At 40.9% G+C, this 18,802-nt stretch overlaps 1 protein-coding gene across 1 annotated transcript; it reads left to right on the top strand.

Annotated features, from left to right (window-relative positions):
* Window positions 1-2,655: 2,655 nt before the first annotated feature.
* On the top strand, window positions 2,656-18,802 carry LOC142410877 (inactive pancreatic lipase-related protein 1-like). Its single transcript, XM_075504050.1, has 12 exons — window positions 2,656-2,704; window positions 3,478-3,632; window positions 4,144-4,269; window positions 6,465-6,599; window positions 7,717-7,825; window positions 10,836-10,955; window positions 11,181-11,300; window positions 12,717-12,835; window positions 13,970-14,099; window positions 15,502-15,613; window positions 17,356-17,523; window positions 18,739-18,802. Exons 1-12 carry the CDS (start codon window positions 2,656-2,658, stop codon window positions 18,800-18,802), a joined length of 1,407 nt encoding a protein of 468 aa, XP_075360165.1.

Below are 18,802 nucleotides of genomic sequence, written 5' to 3'. Positions count from 1 at the left end.
ACTCCAGGCTTTGTGAAACCTGGGATTGACTGACTATTTCACACTGAAACGAACACTACTGCTCTGCAAAGTACGGCATGAGTGAGCCACCTGAAGCTTTAAGAGACCAAGGCAGCAAATATTTCTCTAAGTATAAAAACCAAACTCTACGTTAATGAACCAAACTCTAAGTTATTGAAGAGGAAGAAAGAGTTAATCATTTATTCGCTCCTATTTCCGCATGTTTGATAAATGATGTACAAGCACTTGGGCAGATAAACTTCTAAGAAATACAATATTAAGAACATATTTATAATGAGTACAAATATATGAACAAAATATTTTTTTAAAGAAGAGCAACGGTCAGTCTTGTATCCTTGACTAAACATTAACCAAGCCTGTATGAAATTAGAAGCGTAATTAAACACAAGTCTGAGGTTCGGCCAAGAGACATCTGCAGTCCCGAGTAGTGCAAGTCCCTGGGGACTTGGCAGGTGGCAAGGGAAGCGTGAACAATGGCGGGCAGCGCTGCGCTGCGCCCCAGGAGAGAGCCACGGCGTCCTGCAGCCCGGGGAATCCAGTCCTCTCCTCTGCCTGCTTCCTATTCCAGACTACAGCTTCTTCAGGACTGCAGAAACATAGCGAGGCCCTTAGGTGTTGCTTTCTTTCTTGAAAGCCGTCTTACTTCCAACAGCCCCTGACTGCAAGGCCGCAAGGACCAGAACGGCTCCTCCAGGCATAGCGAGCATCCTGCATCGTACTGATAGACATGCCCCCAGCCCTACCCCTTCTTCCCAAAGGGAAGCAAGCAGCTGAAACCCATCTGACCACAGCCTAAGGAAATGTCTAGTTATTCAGTTTGCCCCGTGTTATTACCGAGTTGAATAAGAGCAGGCTAACTATGATAAAAATCCTAACTCAAATCTTTTCCACCAGATCTTAAATTAAATGGGAAAGACTGTTCCCCCCTCATTTTGAACAAGTGTTGAAACTTATCAGTGTAGTAGGGCATGTACTGATTCTCCTGTATCACTGATATGAACATATTTACAAACTAAAATGCTACTTTAATTAAGGATGGGAGCACTGAGCTCTAAATTAGTGTCAAATGTTATACTTTAGAAAAAATTTAAAAATTTCCTTTTATTTAAAGAAATAGACCCCACTAGCAGGGATGATAGCAGCGTGATACCTGTGCACACAGCTGGTATCCATTTGCTCATTCCCAGAGGTGGAGATTAGGGAATGTCAGCTCTGCAAAGATACGTGGCCACAGCCAAAAAGCATAGCCAAGCTGACAAAGCTTTCTAGGTGAAGACTTAGCTGAGGTCTCATTTCTTCCTGAGTTCACTTACAGCCTTCTCCTAGAGATGAACGGGACCAAGGGGTTCCCAGACCTAGTCCTGTTCATTTGCACAGGCTCTTTTTTGCTTTTTAGTTGGTGTCTCTAGTAGAATGACCTACTGAGTTCTGTAACATTGCTACGCAAAGCAGCCATGTCACTATTTCTGGGGGAATTTTGTATGTTATTGATATATATTTCCAGCATGTTTGCTCTCAGTTCATCACTCAGAGAAGGGCTCTCTCAAAACTGGGGTTACATGGGTAGTATAAAAAGGATCCAAAGGGGTAGACAACTGTCCTTCTACATCTACTTATATCAACAAGGAAATGAAGGGGACACCAGGAGAGAGTCAGACTCTTTCACTATGAAAAGACCTACCAGGCCCACTAAGAAGTTTTCCTAAAGGAATAAGGCTTGGACAAACTGAGCTGATGTCAGGAAATGGGCACAAAAGACCCAGAAGCACAGGAGCATTCCACATCCAAAGTCACTTGATGCAGGGCAAGGGAGGGGACTTAAAGATGATGAGGTTCCCTACTAACTCCCCCAGTAGACCCCTACGTCCCAGCTACACAACACTAAAAACAAAAGCCTTCCCAGCCAAGACAAGCCCCTAAATGCACTGCCACACAGACCCATAGAATTCTTTTTAATGTCCTACTCCTGATGTGTTGCTGCCTGGGAATTACCCTGCCTCTGGAGCTCCAATCCTATTCTGGGCTCCAGCGCACCAATTCAAGAAATCTATGTCCATGGATTTTGGAGTTTTCAGAGAAACTAACCATCAAAGTTGTTTTCCAGCTTAGCTATAAACTATAATCTGAAATAAATTTTCCTATCTTTCTGGGAACATTTCCAAGGATAAAGCAGACTATAAAAGTACATGCAAAGTTTACACATTAGGGCGTGGAGCTTGAAGGCTGCATTGTAAGTAGTTCAGGTTTGGAGGGGTTTCTTTTACCTTATCAGGTATGTGGCTTCCCAAGACACAGCAGTATAAAGGGGAATGGCAGCTCACACAGGCGTCCTTATGCTAGTTCTAAAGTAGCTACTATACATCCAATTAGAAGCATAGCCTCAACAGAACAAAAATCACTCTGGATTTAAGCTATGCTTCAGTAGAATTAGGAGCCCCACAATCTCTAGTGGAGCAAGGAAACATAAAGCTGACTCATACTTGTCTCATATATGCAGTGGTCATAGGTACACATTGCAGAGAAGACAGACACTGCACCCTTTCACCTTGAGAAAATTCAGCACCGGCAAGCTAAGTGCGCTTGCTAATCAAGTGGGTTAGCAAATCCTAGCTGCTTCTTTTTCTCCTGTTCTAGATGCTTGGACTTTGGATACTTCCACTATTTCTGCTCAGGGCAGCAGAAGGTAAGCATATGGGGTTGGTATTTATACAGCTTTTCTATGCTGCTATATTTTGTGAGATATTGTTCTACACTATGGAGCCTTAAAACTTACTGATTGAGGTTACGTGCTTCACTTTCCTATACAAGAATGGCGAGACGAGTGTGTGTGCGTGTTGTCTTTCCTCTCCTCCACTCTGGAAATCCCACCCTAGGAACGTGCAAGAAATGCTGGTGTTTTCTATCTCAGAGCAAAGCTATTGCCCTACCAAACCTAGGAAATTATTTGTTGTACTCGTCTTTAAAGATGGAAATGGAGAAAAAGCCAGGGGTGGGGGACCGAGGCAGTCTAATGAGGGTATAGCTTTATATTCAGCAGAAGCCACTGGTTTGTGTGTAGTATAAGACTTCTTGTGTACAATGTAGTCAGCTGTTCAGCACAGTCCCAAGTTATTGCTGATTATTTGCAATATCTTGGCTTGGTATGAGGAGAAACTCATCAGCTGTCTTTGCCTTAAGCAAAACACAGCTGGGGAAAGATACCCAAGGTATGGTACAGGATACCCACGGAGGAACTCCGCTGAATACTTTGTTAATGAGCAATAGGGGGCTTCTTTCCTTGGCGTAAACTGTACCCATTGAAGATCTGAGAGGGCACCTGCTGGTCTTTGCTTTCTGTAAACCGTAGGATTTTCAAGAGACCAGGAGACCTCCAGAGAAGAGATGCTATGAGTCATGACTAGCCTGCTCCACTTCTTTGCTCCTTCACATGTTATTGATCCGATCTGTGTGCTACAGGCAAAGAAGTTTGCTATGAAAGGCTTGGATGTTTCTCAGATGATATACCATGGTCTGGAACTACGGAAAGACCAATCCATAAGTTACCCTGGGATCCAAAAAAGATAGACATTCACTTCCTCCTGTACACAAGAGAAAATCCTACTGACTTTCAAGTAAGAACTATAGTGGTTTAAACATTAGTAAATCATATACAAAAAGAGTAAATAAACACAGATTCCAGCTGTGTTCCTGGAAAGTGTTAGAAATGGCCAAATTTCCATTGTATTCAAGAGACAACCTATTCCAGCTCCTTGGCAGGGTCTCTGGGGCAGAACTCTCATCCTCCTCCAGCCCTCACAAGGCAGCACTCCTCCATGTTTTCTGTATGGCCACTGAGAAGTACTGGGAAACTGTGCATTTTTAAAATCATTGGGTAATTTTTTTCCACAGATAAGATGAAAACACATTAAAAGTAAAGTCTTGGCTGCTCTAAGATGTGTCAGAACTTGCTGTGAGTGGAGATACAGACCTTAAGCCATAGTCATATGAACACTTGCAGATGAGTTTAACATTGCATAACTTTTGAACGCCTGTACAGATGAGCATAGTTCAGGTCTTCGCAATTTTGATAAACTGTTTACAGAAAGCAGAATTAAATGTTTATTAATTTAATATCTACAACAGGAGATCTCTGCAGTTGATTCCTCAACAATTGAGTACTCAAATTTTAATGCAAGTAGGAAAACCAGATTTATCGTACATGGATTTATAGATAATGGAGAAGAAAACTGGCTGTCAGACATGTGCAAGGTAGGTACCACAGGAAAATCCTGTCCCTGTGAAGTTCCTTAGTTTCCATTTATAAACACATTCCTATAAATGGTCCGTTTTCTCTATTTCTAACCAATTTCTCTCATAGTACTTGTAGTGATAAGAAGGGGAAGAGAGGCCACATTTTCCAATTGTTAGCAACTTAAATATGTAGCTCTGCACCTTGAGGAAAAGCATGACGTAAAATGCATTCAATTTTTCTCTTTAGTGAAGTAAGCAAGGACAGGATTTGGCTCAATGAGTGTCTTTTTTCTTGGTAAAAACTACACAAACCCTGGAGCAAGATACTGCTTAGGAACTAGGGCCATTCCAGAAATAACTGCAGACTCGTAACTATTGCATCATATTTCCCCAGACAAGAGACAAGTTTCTAGATGTGGAAAGTCCATCACAAACATATGGGCTTCCACGTGGGTGTTGGAGGCTGAGGACATGGGCTGACCATTAACAGAAGCAATAAAGTTGTAGAAATGTACATCCAGAAGGGACCTCAAGGGGACCATTTTGAACAAATCCTTCGATCTAGGACTCGCTATGAAGAGTGAATGAAGTCAAGCGCTCTGCTTTATTGATTTTTGTGCTAATTCCCCAAGTTATTTCTTAATTCTGTCCCAATACAAAGTTGCAATTCCAGCTTGTGGTCTTCTCAGTCCTATAAACATGCTTTCCATTGCAGCTGCAGCTAATGAGAGCTACTAGTCATACAGCACAGAGCAAAATACCAGCTGATGGCGTATGACACTTTTAGGATAAGGTTTTTCAGCTAACTATTCACATAACTATAATTTTGTTTAAATTCTATATTCCTATTTTACTTCTGAGAACACTATGAGGAACAATGTGAAAGTCCACTAAAATCAATGTATTTCACATTTATTGCATCCCCATTACCTGCTTCTCTTTGATACTAGGTCAAAAGAAAATCACTTAAATTAATTTGACAGTTTCTCATTGAAAAAAAAAAAATCTATGTTGATTATCACTTTACGAACATTGAGGAATGATTGTTGGATTTGTTAGTTAATAATTTGTTCAAAGTATCAGAAGCAGATTGATGTTTTTATAACTCTGTCTCCCATTTTCCACTCTTAAAATAGAGATTTTTTTTCTAGAACTTCACAAGCAACAAGATAGCTCACATTTTGCTTCAGCTAGTCCCTTAAATCCTTTTGATCAATTTTCATGAGGATGTAGAGGCATGAGGTAAATCTTTAAATTCTCTCTCTATTACGGTGGCCTATGTTTTATCACAATACTCCAATTTATTAAAAAAAAAAATTGGTCTCAGTGAATCTTTTCAGTAAAGAGTGGAGCAAATGGGACTGTGAATACATCAGCCCTCCTCTGTGTTTCTGTTACTTACTTTCCTTCCCATTAAGTAATAATTCTATCTGCACATTTATTTTTACCATTTCTAACATAGCCACAGACACTTCTATTGCCTTTTTTGTCCTTTGCCAGTTGTAACTTGTCTTGGATGCTTTATAATGTCTGAACATAAAGCAAAGAAGAATGCTAAAGCAAAATATATTTAGCCAAACAATCCAGCTCAGAGGAGAAAAGCAAAGCTTCAGATTCTGTGGCAGACAATAAAGTATCTGCCTGTATATACATATTCCCAAATAAAGCCACAAACCTGAAATGAATATTCAGTGACACCAGCAATTTATGCACCCTCCTACAAAAAACACAGACACTCTCTTTCTTACAAATCTGTATCAGAAAAACACTCTTCATTTTTGTAATCAAAAATAAGTTCTAATTGAATTTGAATTAAAGAGGTACTTTTAAATCACTTATGTGAATCAGGACATGAGTAGATCTCTTATTTAGTGTTACATGCAAGTTTCATTGAAATTAAAAATTAAAAGTATCAATATTTATATTGTTTTCTCTTCTGAAAATACTGCTATGGGTATTTGAAGTGATGGTGTGGCCATTACTACAGCATACCACCCTATTTCAGTATTGTGTGCCTATTTCAGCATCATGTGAGCTCACATACGCTGTGAGCAGGCATGACCACATGTATATGCTAAGGTTTTGGTTCTTAAAATGTTCTCATACAAATTCATGCCTCATTTATGAGTTGTGCTGTAACAAGCAACGTGAATCGATTCCAGATTGTATTTACTGTGGGGCTCTTTGGTTTTTCCTTTTGTTTTACAAAACAGAGGATGCTTACTGTGGAAGATGTGAACTGCATCTGCATAAACTGGAAAAAAGGCGCAAGATGTCAGTACACCCAGGCATCGAACAACGTCCGTGTTGTGGGTGCTGAAATAGCTTATTTTATAAACGTTCTTACGGTAAGAATCTTCTGGTTATAAACCCATAGTTATAATGCTGATTTGAAAGAAATACGATGCAGGAACTTTCATGAATGTGAATGTAACCAGCAGAAAACATTTTCTTCTACTCAGTGATGATTTTAGAAGGTGTGCTGAAAACAGATTCTTTTTTTTTTTAAAGTTAGAGAACTAGGTCATAACAGCAGGGTTAGCCAGCTCAGGGGCACAAAGCGCTACAAGACATCCCCATAGTACAGCCAAACAGTTATTCCATAGATGTTAACAGATGTAAAGTGTTGTATAGTTTTAAATACGCAGGGATAAGGGACACAGCAAGCCGCCTTTTCATGGAGATAAAACCTACCAAATGGTTCTTAAGAATGCCAGAAAGCCAGCTGGCAGCCAGCAGCGGCTGGAGGACAACTGCTCTCCGGTGAGCAACAACACCTGGGGACAAACAGGAGCCACCCAGCTGCCTCGGGAAAGCTGCTGCGCACAGTGCCTACCTCCACAGAAGGTGCCACGTGCCCCTTTCCTTAGCCAGCTTCACATGGGAAGCGATGCTTGGCTTGAAGCCTTCTTTTAATCTAAGTGCTTTCAACACATATTTCCCATAAAAGAACTATAAATCACTCAAATAGACAGTACGCTGGGTCTAGGAGTGCTCTGACCCATGTCTCACTCTCTACATCTGCACCGTAGCCACTGAATTACTGTCCAAAAAGGCTGAAGGCATCTCTCCTCCCACGTCCTCCTCCAGCTGCACGTGGTGCCTGACCTGCCAGGTGTAACTAAGAGTTCCTGCCTGGCTGAATCTTGCCAGCCAGATAAGCATCTTGTGAATCTTAATGGGTCTAGGATGTAAAATGGATACAGAGACTCTCAGGACCCTGTTGACAGAGCTGTCTAGAGTTTTAACAGCCTCCAAATGAGGGCAGCACCTGAATAAGGAGTTTTGAAAAAAAAAAATCTATGCATTGGACATAAGTACCTAAACTGGCAAACAGGTGCTGAAATCCTATAGGAGTTCCTGAGTCTGTAGTCAAATTAAAAGTAGCTTTTCAGCCCCTTTTTACTCTTCCCTGTTGCTGATGAGAACAGACGTAGTAATTTTTTGATATTGCTACTTTCTCAGGACAAATACAAATACTCTCCAGCAGATGTTCACATAATTGGCCACAGCCTTGGAGCACATGTAGCGGGTGAGGCTGGCAGGAGGCAGCCAGGGATCGGAAGAATAACTGGTAAGTCAGCGACCGAAGTCACAGCTCATACTGAAGGCACCACTGCTTAACAAAATGTTGCTGTTCATTTTCCCTTATGACTGTATTTGATTGTGGGCTGCAGTTTAGTCAAGGGTAATTTGGACATTGTAGAACTTAGCCTCTTCTCACAGTACACAGAGGAGAGGTGCCCTGGTAAGTGTGGGAAAACAGTCAGCATGATGATTATTTTGCTTGCATATGTTTACACAGCAAAGGAAAAGCTCCATACAGCTAACAGAGCCAGAAGGCCCCCTGAAATACATCAGTTGCCTTGCTGATACACATTAATGGTTGCAGCAATCTCTACAGAGCTTGCTTTCTGGTGCTTCAACCTAGCAGTGTCACAAGCCAGCGACAGTTTGGAGCAGGACGGGAGCGATGCTCTAACATAACGACATTCTGTTGTCACTGCTAAAAACAAACTCACAATAACTAACGTACAACCAGAACCAGATTTAGCTGCCATGATTGTTTTTCATAATGATTTGTCCAACATTAATGTAATAAAACAGACCAGGAGAGTAATCCCTACCTTCCTTGTCCTAGCAGCTTTTCTCCTATTTTCGTCTTTCATTAATCTGACCTGTTATATAGCAGCACATCGGATGCACATCACCCACTGCTTGCGGGTCCCTCCAAAGCATGCTAGAAGCAGCACAACAGCGAGCAGTTATTTTGTACTGTAGTTTTGCTAACAACTATCATTTTCCAGAAAAGGATGGATTAAACCTGATGTTTCAGAAGCAGTAGGCTAACCTTCCTGATATATCACCCATTATCAGCTTGCTTTGCTATGTCTACATAAACTGTTCACCTAGTAGAGTATATTAACAGTAATTAAATTACCTTGTTTTATTTCCATCAAACTTTCTAAAGTTTCATTTCTTCGCTTAACTGTTGGTACACTAAATCTCTGTACTTCCTTGGCAGCAAAAACCGAGTCACATAGGATTATATCGTCTGTCCAGATTCAAGTAGACTTACTAAGAAAGTGCACTCAGAGAGTCAGATTTCAACCGAATCCCCGTTTTCTTTTTGAGGGTGATCACAGGCATTATGTTTATACAACCTGTATTAGTTTGAGCTGCATGAGCTCACTCTTACTTTCCAGATAACGTCGGAGCGGACTGATCAGAAAGGCCCGCCCCATTTTCACTGTATTCCTAAGTAATAGCCTGTCCCGTTTAGGCACTCCCACACTTCTGAGTTTAGACATTTTTAAGGAATATGATGTTGTCCTCCTAATTTTTGGTCAGCTATACTAATTCAGTTTTTGCCTCCCCAGCACTGAATTTTTCTATTGTCTTTCCCTGTTGCAAGTCACACACGCTACGCTCCGAGAAAGCGAGGAAGCCTCTTGCTACTGCTCAGCTGGGTTTTCCTGTTCAGGTCTTTCAGAGCAGGCTTTTTGGGTTCCAGCTTGTTTTATAGCTGTCCACATGTCACTGAATACGCAGACTCTGGACATCCTCCACTGGTCCCATAAATAGCGTCTGTGTCTCACAAGCTAAAACGGATCAAGCCTCTGTCACTATTAACCAGAAGCATTTTCATCTTCCCTTTGATCCAACAGCAAGTTTTCATTTTTCAGCATCCTTTGGCTTGTAATCTGCTCTCTACCCACACTAGCTGAGAGCAAATGACTCTTGAAGGAACCATTTTGCCACACTGCAAGACTTAAATGACGCAGACGCACATGGCCGAGGCAAAGCGAAGCTCCGTGGAAGCGCAGGCTGTCTCAGCCCTCTGCCCGCAGCAGGAGCCTCGGTGCAACATCGCCACTGAATAACCATTTGCCATATCCCTGCACTGTTCTTCAAGGGATGGCCCTCACCTTTCTTAAATAACTTAACTGACTGTTTGAAAAAGCAAATGGCAATCAAATAGGCATATTTATTGCAATACGTGTTCATTTCTAAAAGAGATATTCCAGAGACCTCACAGAGCAGAGATGCCATTCTGAGTATTTTAAAACATCCGGTAGTCTCCCCAAAAACAAAACTGAAAAGAGGTGTTATCAGCTAAACTTGTCATCAAACCACTCCTTTCTCAAAATACAGGTAACTCACCCTGCAGTCTACATTCTTGAGCAATTTTTTAACGTGCTCAGCACTTCCAGAGTTTAAGGCTATGGGCTTGATCTCCTTATTCATCATGCAGGCGGCGCCAAGGGCGGTGTGCATTAAGCAGAGTGACCTTTCATACACAAAAGACAATTTTAGATATTATTAACACAGCCCTTTTCAATTGTTACTTTTCCTCAGGGATTTCAGGCTTGGTGAACCTTGGACTAATAGTCTACAAAATTCAGTCTAAAAGCAAAACCAAACCTGGTGCCCAGGGACAACAAGAGATGCAAGTATAAGATAGCAAAAATTGTGCAATTTGCAAGACTTTACAAGCTCCTGAAATTGCTGCAACAATTTAGGAAACAAATGTTTTAGGAAATTTAGGAAACAAAATTTAGGAAACAATTTAGGAAACAAAAAATTCTGTTTTCTGCTAGGATCAAAAGCAAAGATCGTCACTTCAAAACTAGATGCTTTTCCAAAAGCTGTCTAGAGCCAGAAGTAGGCAGGTTGGTTTCAACACTTCCAAGCACATGGGGTGCTATCGGCATCAATTTCTGTTTGAGTATGCTTAAACCATGCAGATCAGTTATACGGGATGCAGACACAGCAACTTCCATTTGAGCAACATTATTAAAGGGAAGTTCAATTTAAAAAAAAAAGTTATATCCAAGTGTTGAGATTCAATATTGATGTGAATCAGTAAAATTCAATAGGCTTTACAGAGGTAACCTCCTGCCTGGGAGAAAAGCCGCTTGGTAAGTGAGAGCACACGTCATCATTTTATTGATGTCTACTCTACTGAGGTATGAGGAACCATAGGCAACTATATATGTGATATTCATTTTATACAATCATAGTGTTATGTAAAGTGATACATCTATATCTCTTTAGAGTCAACACCAGTCTTTTTCTTTCAGGATTGGACCCTGCTCAACCTTATTTTCAAGGCACTCCCATTGAAGTCAGACTGGATAAATCTGATGCAGAGTTTGTCGATGTTATCCACACAGACTCAGCTCCCACAATCCCCTACTTAGGTGAGTATTCAGCTCTACTGTATTAATACCAAAATATTTATGCCCTATGGCACTTGAGTATCCTAATTGTTCATCAAGACTCAGTTCTGGTGCATAGATACAGAACAAATACATGATACTGATCACTCATGTCCAAAAATACCAAGCACAAACTATAAGCTAGAAGGTATAGTTATGAGAAAATATTAATTTAAAACATGCTTACCCCTGCTTTAAATGCTTCAGGTTTTGGCATGCCTATGGCTGTAGGACATCTTGACTTTTATCCAAATGGAGGAAAGCAAATGCCAGGGTGTGGGAAGAACCCCATTTCACAGATTGTAGATCTCGATGGCATCTGGGAAGGTAAGTATGTTAATTACATTACAAATTCAGGGGAAGGTCACTCCCACAAGGTAACCACTTCTCTTAAATCAGATGTTTTGTGTTAGCTTTTGGTGTGTCCACCAACAATGGCAGCTGCAGAGTGCAGTGAAACTTAATATGCTCAAACACACCATCTTCCAGAGCTTATTCAAAAAAATAAACAAGGCAAAGGGTTTGCCTCTGGAAAATGTGCCTCCTCTAAAGCATCTAACAGCAGAAACAAAAGTTACTTAAGCCATGCCAAAAATTTTGAAGGGTCTGTAACAACAGACTTCGCTTTGTTTCAGTGGCCCAGCAGCAGTACTGGGTGGAGTATGGCAATGATGCTCACAGCTACTTCTGTTAGGGGATCTTCAGCTGCAGTTCTTCTGAGATAGAGCAATTAATTTAATATTTTTTTTAAATTACCTATTACAAATCTGGGTTCCATTAAAGCAATATCATTGTGTCTATTTTTAGTCAGCTAAAAAAAGATTGACATGTAGCTGCTCAAGTACACTTTTCTTTGTTGTTTTGCATGCTTCTAATAAAAGCTCTACTTATTAGAAAATTTCTGTGTCTTTGTAAAGTTAAGTTGCACATAACATTAAAAAAACAAATGAAGATTTCTGCCGTAGAGATGTTTCAGTATATGATCTGAGTTCTTTCTTACATTACTGCAAACACCTTGAACTCCAGGAATCCATGAACTTATTTGTGATACCTAGCCTTTTTCTCCAGGTTTTATTCAATGCAGCTGGAGGCATTACTTTTTTTTTTTTTCCCTCCCATAGAGTAAACTTGTTATCAATAATGGGGAATTAAAGCACAAAGAAATAACTGTGTTGTATATGATCTTCTTTTTAACTTAAAGTCAGGAAAATAAAGGCAACACAAAGGAAAATAATATATTCATTATTTTAATGTTAAGAGTCTCCCTTCCTTAAGCACCCCCCAAATAATAATAATTTTGTTTTGAAGTCCTCAGCTGGAGCAAATCAGCATTGCCCTAGGAAGTTCACTGTTAAATACTTTTCATTTGGTTTTCTTTTGTTATGGTAATGCAACTGTTGCCTACAAAAGACCTGCTTCATGCAGCTCCCATTTCTATTGTGAAACTCGGTCAGATTACTTGAATAAGTGTTTGTGAGGGGAGGGCAGGGGCTGAGCTGAGCTGCACAGTCGGTCTCCACAAAGCATTTCAAGGTTGCATTTTATACCTGTTGAGTCAGTGACATTCCTTAGAGCATCAATTCATTGCAAAAGCAAGCTTCAAACTTACGTTTGATGCTCTAAGAATTGTGACGAGGCTTTTGAGGAGGAGTGACGCATCCCAATGACATGGCAAGGGCTGCCAGTATCTTTCCTCGAATGGTACCAGTAAGGAAGAACTAACCTGGGAGCATCTTTTCACAGGAACTCGGGACTTTGTGGCTTGCAATCATTTGCGGAGTTACAAGTACTACTCTGACAGCATTATCTACCCTGATGGATTTCTAGGCTATGCTTGTCCTTCATATGATGTTTTTGAAACAGTAAGTAGCTCACAGAGCCTCAGGATGGACCGCATCAATAATAGTGGCTCTTATCTATACATCTGAAATTCAATTTATTTATGCTAGCTTGCACCCAATGAGTGCATGCGTAAGAGAAGTGGCAGACATCCTAAAGTATTATAGCTCATGCAGCTGACATGGGTCGAAGTAGGAAAAGGCAACAACAAAACAGGGACATCCCTGGTTCTGTGCTGATGTGATGGCCCTGAGGTACTACTGGAGCTGGTGTGGCTTCCCCAGGCCCGCTCTGCTGCATCAAACTGGGGAAGAGGTGAGGAGGAGAGCCTTGCCCCCCTATCACCAAATGTATTTATCAAACAGCAATGAGTGGAACCCCATGCTGTAGCAGGTGAGTTTTCAAACATAGCTTAAATATATTATTTTCAAAACAACAAGAAGTAAAATAATATGTGATGGCCTGATGGGGTCAGTCCACAGTCAAAGTAATTTGGTCGCTTAAGATGGCCTCAGGGACAAAGCACAGTGGTTTATGGATTAGGTCAGAAAGCCCTTCCCTGTCCCAGACTGGGAGACAGGGAGCTACAGCCTAAGAGTAGCAGGGAAGTAACGGGCTCGTCATATCCTACAGGCAGCACAGACAGAGGTATCAACTTATGTAGTGCTTGGATTGACCTTTAGATGTTCTGGGCAGGTGATAGAGATCACACTTCTCAGATTACTTTGGGAGAAGGTGACTACCTGCTTCTGTCACCGTAGTAGAAAGATGCTTTCACGACAAAATTGAGCTTTGTTTTCAAGACAGTCTTTCTTGGCCCAACCTGAAGGTATAAGGAGAAATCATTCTTTCTCATCAGTTGCTGGGAAGGACACCTCCTCCTACCTGCTCCAGTTCAAGACTACTCAAGGATGTCACTGATGTGGCTGGATTGAGCTAAACAGCACGAGAAAAAACACAGACCCCTGAAAAATCAGAGCCTTTGAGAAAGTTGGCTAGCTTATATGATCTTTCTCAAGTCACAGAAAGGGTTACTTGAAATTTGTTGTTGCTGTGATACAGGGCCAGTTAGGTGGGTATGTTAAAAATAAGTTCTATGATTTTTTTTTCTTGGCTGGGTGGATAATTTTATTAATAGATATATTTGTTTTCACTAGGAAAGGTGTTTCCCATGCCCACGAGAGGGATGCCCAAATATGGGTCACTTTGCAGATAAATTCAAAGGGAAAATTAAAAATGATTTCGTGAAACTTTACCTGAATACTGGAGAGGCCAAGGATTTTGCTCGTGAGTTTCGATTGCTTCCATTGCTACCTCCTGCTTGTAAACAAACTTTATTATTTTCCTGTTTTACAATTAATTTTAACAGGTGAACAGACCTCATAGCAGTGCAATGGCTCTTCAGTCCTTCATGCCTTTTCTTCTTTTGCTCCAATACTAATGCCCAATTTTGGGTCCTCCAACACAAGAAAGATGTTGACAAACTATAGAGTCCAGTGGAGGTCACTGAGATGTTTAGTGGGCTGCACCACAAGGTGCAAGGAGAAAGGAGGATAGGCAATGCACAGAAGTTGCAGCAAGGGAATTTCTTATTAAATAGTATGAAAATTTCTGTCACAACGACAGTGGTTAAATGCAGGAAGAGGGGCCCAGAGAAGCTGGGAAATCTCCATCTTTGGAGATGTTCAAAACTCTGTTTGACAAAAGCCAAGAGCAAGCCGATCACAGCTGGCTCTGCTTTGGGAAGTGGATGGACCAGATGACCTCCTTTACAACCTAGGTTGTCCTAAATGTCAGCTCTCACAAGATGGTTCTGCCTTTGCCTTTGTAAACAAGAATAAGAGGGAGAAGAGCTGCTTTTGCTAATTGTGTGCTAAAAGAAAGTTCCCACCCACAAAAACTATTTTCCCTGAGTTTCAGAATTTTTTTACACTGCCTTTACACTGCTTATCACAGAATCGTATAGGTTGGAAAAGACCTTTAAGATCATCGAGTCCAACCGTAAACCTAACACTACCAAGACCACCACTACACCATGTCCCTAAGCACCTCATCCAAACGTCCTTTAAATACCTCCAGGGATGGCAACTCAACCCCTTCCCTGGGCAGCCTGTTCCAATGGTTGACAACCCTTTCAGTGAAGAAAAATTTCCTAATATCCAGTCTAAACCTCCCCTGGCTCAACTTGAGGCCATTTCCTCTTGTCCTATCAAACTTATATTCTGGTATGTATCAGTATTTATTCCTAACACTTCCTTCTTTCCAACTTCACTGTATATAAAAAACTTCAGGGTCAAAATGCTGAGATCTATATTGTGTTTACCATGTTATGGACTAGCTTTTTTTTTTTTTCCCCCCTCCCAGAAAGTAACACAAATGTCTACCTGTTTCTCAGGCTGGTCTCATTAGGACATAATGACAGATCTGACTCACTGATGGTTTGTGTTTGTTTTGCATGGTTATAACTCAAGGAAGAGCAGGGAGCACCAAGATTCAGGTGTGAGAGAGCACTGTGTTAACCCCTTTCAGTCCAGACAGTCTGCAATTTAGCCTTGAGCTGAAAGTGAAAGGCAGTGATAATTTTCTTTTGCTTTCAAATACACCGTACAGACCAAAAACCCAACACTTCATCTTTTGGAGACTATTTCTGTCTGAGTACAATCTAACTTACTGTACTTCTTCTGCATAGTTTGGAGGTACAAAGTAACCGTGACCCTCTCTGGAAAGCATAACGTTAAAGGATACGTAAATATTGCCCTGTACGGAAGTAGTGGGAACACAAGGCAGCATCAGATCGTCCAGTAAGTTCAAAATTCAACAGAAAAGAAACTTCAATTCTGGAATGTTTAATTAATGTTTTCAATTAATGTTTCTGTTTAAATTGGTCCTATTTTACAGATCGCTTTCTACCCCCAGATAGGGCTCCCTGAGGTAAATGCAGTGAAAATTCACTCTGGATTTGAAGGCAGAAGTTTAGAATGCAGGATTTTAAAATGTTAGAATTTGGTGTCACTTGTTTGCTCTACCACCAAGGTCTCGCTGGCCCTACGCTAGCAGAGTTCTGAGCTCTTTGTCTTTCTCAGCTTGCAAAATGTTGCTGCTAAAGCTACCTCATGATTTACTACCCCTTTTTGTGGCTCATAATTTTGCCTGCTTACACTGAAGCTGCTTGCTTGCCTCATGTGGCTTTGTTTATTTGCATTTTTCTTGTTTGCTTCAACTAAAATATCTGAAGTGATGAAAAGCAGGGAGAAGGCATTTTGACGTGGGGTTTGGGTTTTATTTTTTGGTTTTGGTTTTTGCTTATTGACAACTATATCACTTCCACTTTTCCAAGAAGGACTTCAAATCTTCACACTTGGCAGCAAGTGTTTGCTATGGGTTGATCCCTGCTTGCAGGCACCCATGCATTCACCTGAGGTCAGCCTGCCAGTGCTGAATGCACTCCAGCACTCTCTAGCTGCTATTTGCAGGGCCTGGGTCAATTCAATTGCTGGAAGTGAACTTTTTTTTTCCCCAGCAAAGCTTGCTTTAACCTACCAGGCACCACTGTGGATCCAGCAAAGAAACAAAAAGCCAAAGGGATTTTGTCCTGTTTCTCATTACTTCCACTACCATAAGCCTTATAATATAGAGGAGAGTAAACGTGCTCCTCCAAAGGCAGATGGATGGGCAAGTGCAAAGCTGGGGAAGGAATAAAAATCCTGTCTTTCTCATGAAAGTTAGTAAAATTATAGGGTTTTTTCTGGGTGGTTCTGCTGAGTCCTCTGCTTTTTTCCCCCTCCTGTATCTCTCGCATCATGTCTGCAATAACACTTCTACAGTGATAAAGGCATCGCACATTCAAATGTCTCTTGACTTCATGCAGCAGGGGTACATTTTAGAAAGCAGCCCTTCACCTTCAGAGCATGGGGGTGGGAGAGGGAAAGGAAGAACATTGAAGAAACTTTGGCTCGTATTCAGTGAGATGTAGTAGCTGAAGCCGTTACCAGTCTCAAACTGCTGCCATTTAGAGTTTGCTATATTGATGCAACATGAAATAAGTAGCCAGATTATAAACTATGGTGACCCAAGAGTGGGTGCACATTTGACATGGCCACACTGTAGGAATCTGTGCTAGCCAGCCAGGCTGAGCAGCTGGTGCATAATCCTTTTGGCCATACCAAACGAATCCAACATCTGTATCCTATAAATTAATTACCATTAAATGAAAATTTCACTTATGTGCAAAAAACCCTGCCTATATAAGCAACAGGGAGCAAGCTCTACCTTCTCTACAGGGTTTGTCCTGTAACTGGATCTTCATTGTGAGGTTGGAGTGCAGCACATCAGGCCTACCTGCCTTTGCTGCTTCTGACAAACACTGATTTGGGATGTACTGTGTTGGAAAATTAGCAATAATGTTGTTACCATACTATAAGCTAAATATTGTCTCTCTGCTAACTTTCTACTCACTTGTTACCACAGCCAAACAGTTGACAGGACTGGCAATAAATATCAAATGCCAGCATGCCTCACATCCATAAAATGTTATTTTTCACAGGGGAACCCTCCAACCGGACAACACTTACACAGGCTTCGTTGATGCAGAAGTTAACGTTGGAACAGTTACAAAGGTTAAATTTCTTTGGAACAACAACTGGTTAAATCCAACTTTTCCTAAACTAGGAGCTGCAACTATCACAGTACAATCTGGACAAAATGGAAAAGAGTAAGTATATCCATTGTGAAAATTTTGAAAGTTACTTGGGAAGACAGGTGACAAAATTATATGTGGGGTGAAAGCATTCTCACAAGAAAAGCTATTTAAAGCATTCAAAGACTCTCAAGAAAGCCTTTTATTTCCTTCCTTTCAAGTCTCTGTTCATCCATAGTTCAGTTCACTACTACTTCAACCCTTTGCCTTAAATAGCTTCAAAGAAAAACTTAAAATATTTCCAGGCTTCAGAAGAGCAAACTTTCTGTACAACTCTTTGGGTGAGAAAAATTAGCACTGGCTTGGATTATCAGCATCATTCTTGCCAAGTTCCTACTCACTGTCCACAAGAACTGGTTACCTGGGTCTGAGCTTGCGTTAGGATGCCTGATTCACTGTCAGCTGGAACCAGTGGAAGTTTTCCATTGATGTTGATGGTCTCTGAAATCACGATTGACAAGAGAGAATGGCGATAATAAGCCTACCCTTCTAGTGAGCAAGACTAATACTTGGAAGCTGCGCCTAAAAGGCTAAATCTAAAGTTGAGGGAAACAGGCTAAAACTGGCTTCTGTAGACTTCATGGAATATGGCTTGGATGCTCAGATTGTAGAGCCATGATTTACTGGTCCAGTTTTACTAATTTTCTTGGACTTTTTAACCCTCTCATTTGCTTGATCGTTATTTCATCTACCCCCATGATTAGGTATCTAGAAAAGGAGGTACAGGATATATTTTGGACCATATAGAAACTCATAGTTAAAATGCCATCACTTAAAAGACAACATGGGAGATGGAAACTGTTTCAAGCAAAGGAAAAAGTTTACAGCCCAGCAGCCTTACCTTTAAGCAGAGCTCCTAAGTCCCGTTGTACTTCCTATTCACCCAAGCACATTGCTGACGAAGCGTATTTCTGTAGATATGCACTCACTCTTCTGTTGACTCATGCCCTTTGCACAAGTAGTTGTGACCACCTGCATAGTGACGGTAGCACAAAATCTGGAAAAAAAGAAACTGTAAAGTGAAAGGAAGGCACACAGTGAACCAGAATGAATACAGTCCATCAATACTTTCCCCAGCAGTAATATTTCAAACTTAGGAGCTCAAAACATGTTGTGTTCAGTTGTGTCAAATGACGAATCAGATTGACTTATATTTAAAAAAATCCATTTGTATAATCTCGACAAATGTTGACAACTCAAGGTGCTTGTACTTTTTTTTTTTTTCTTCAGATTCCGTTTCTGTGGTTCCGAGACGGTGAGGGAGGATGTTCTGCAAACTCTTACTGCTTGCTAA

This window comes from Mycteria americana, chromosome 6, assembly GCF_035582795.1.
Source record: "Mycteria americana isolate JAX WOST 10 ecotype Jacksonville Zoo and Gardens chromosome 6, USCA_MyAme_1.0, whole genome shotgun sequence".
In the NCBI taxonomy this organism is placed as follows: Eukaryota; Metazoa; Chordata; class Aves; order Ciconiiformes; family Ciconiidae; genus Mycteria; species Mycteria americana.
Note: the sequence above shows the minus strand (reverse complement) of the source record. Positions and strands in the feature narration are given on the sequence as shown.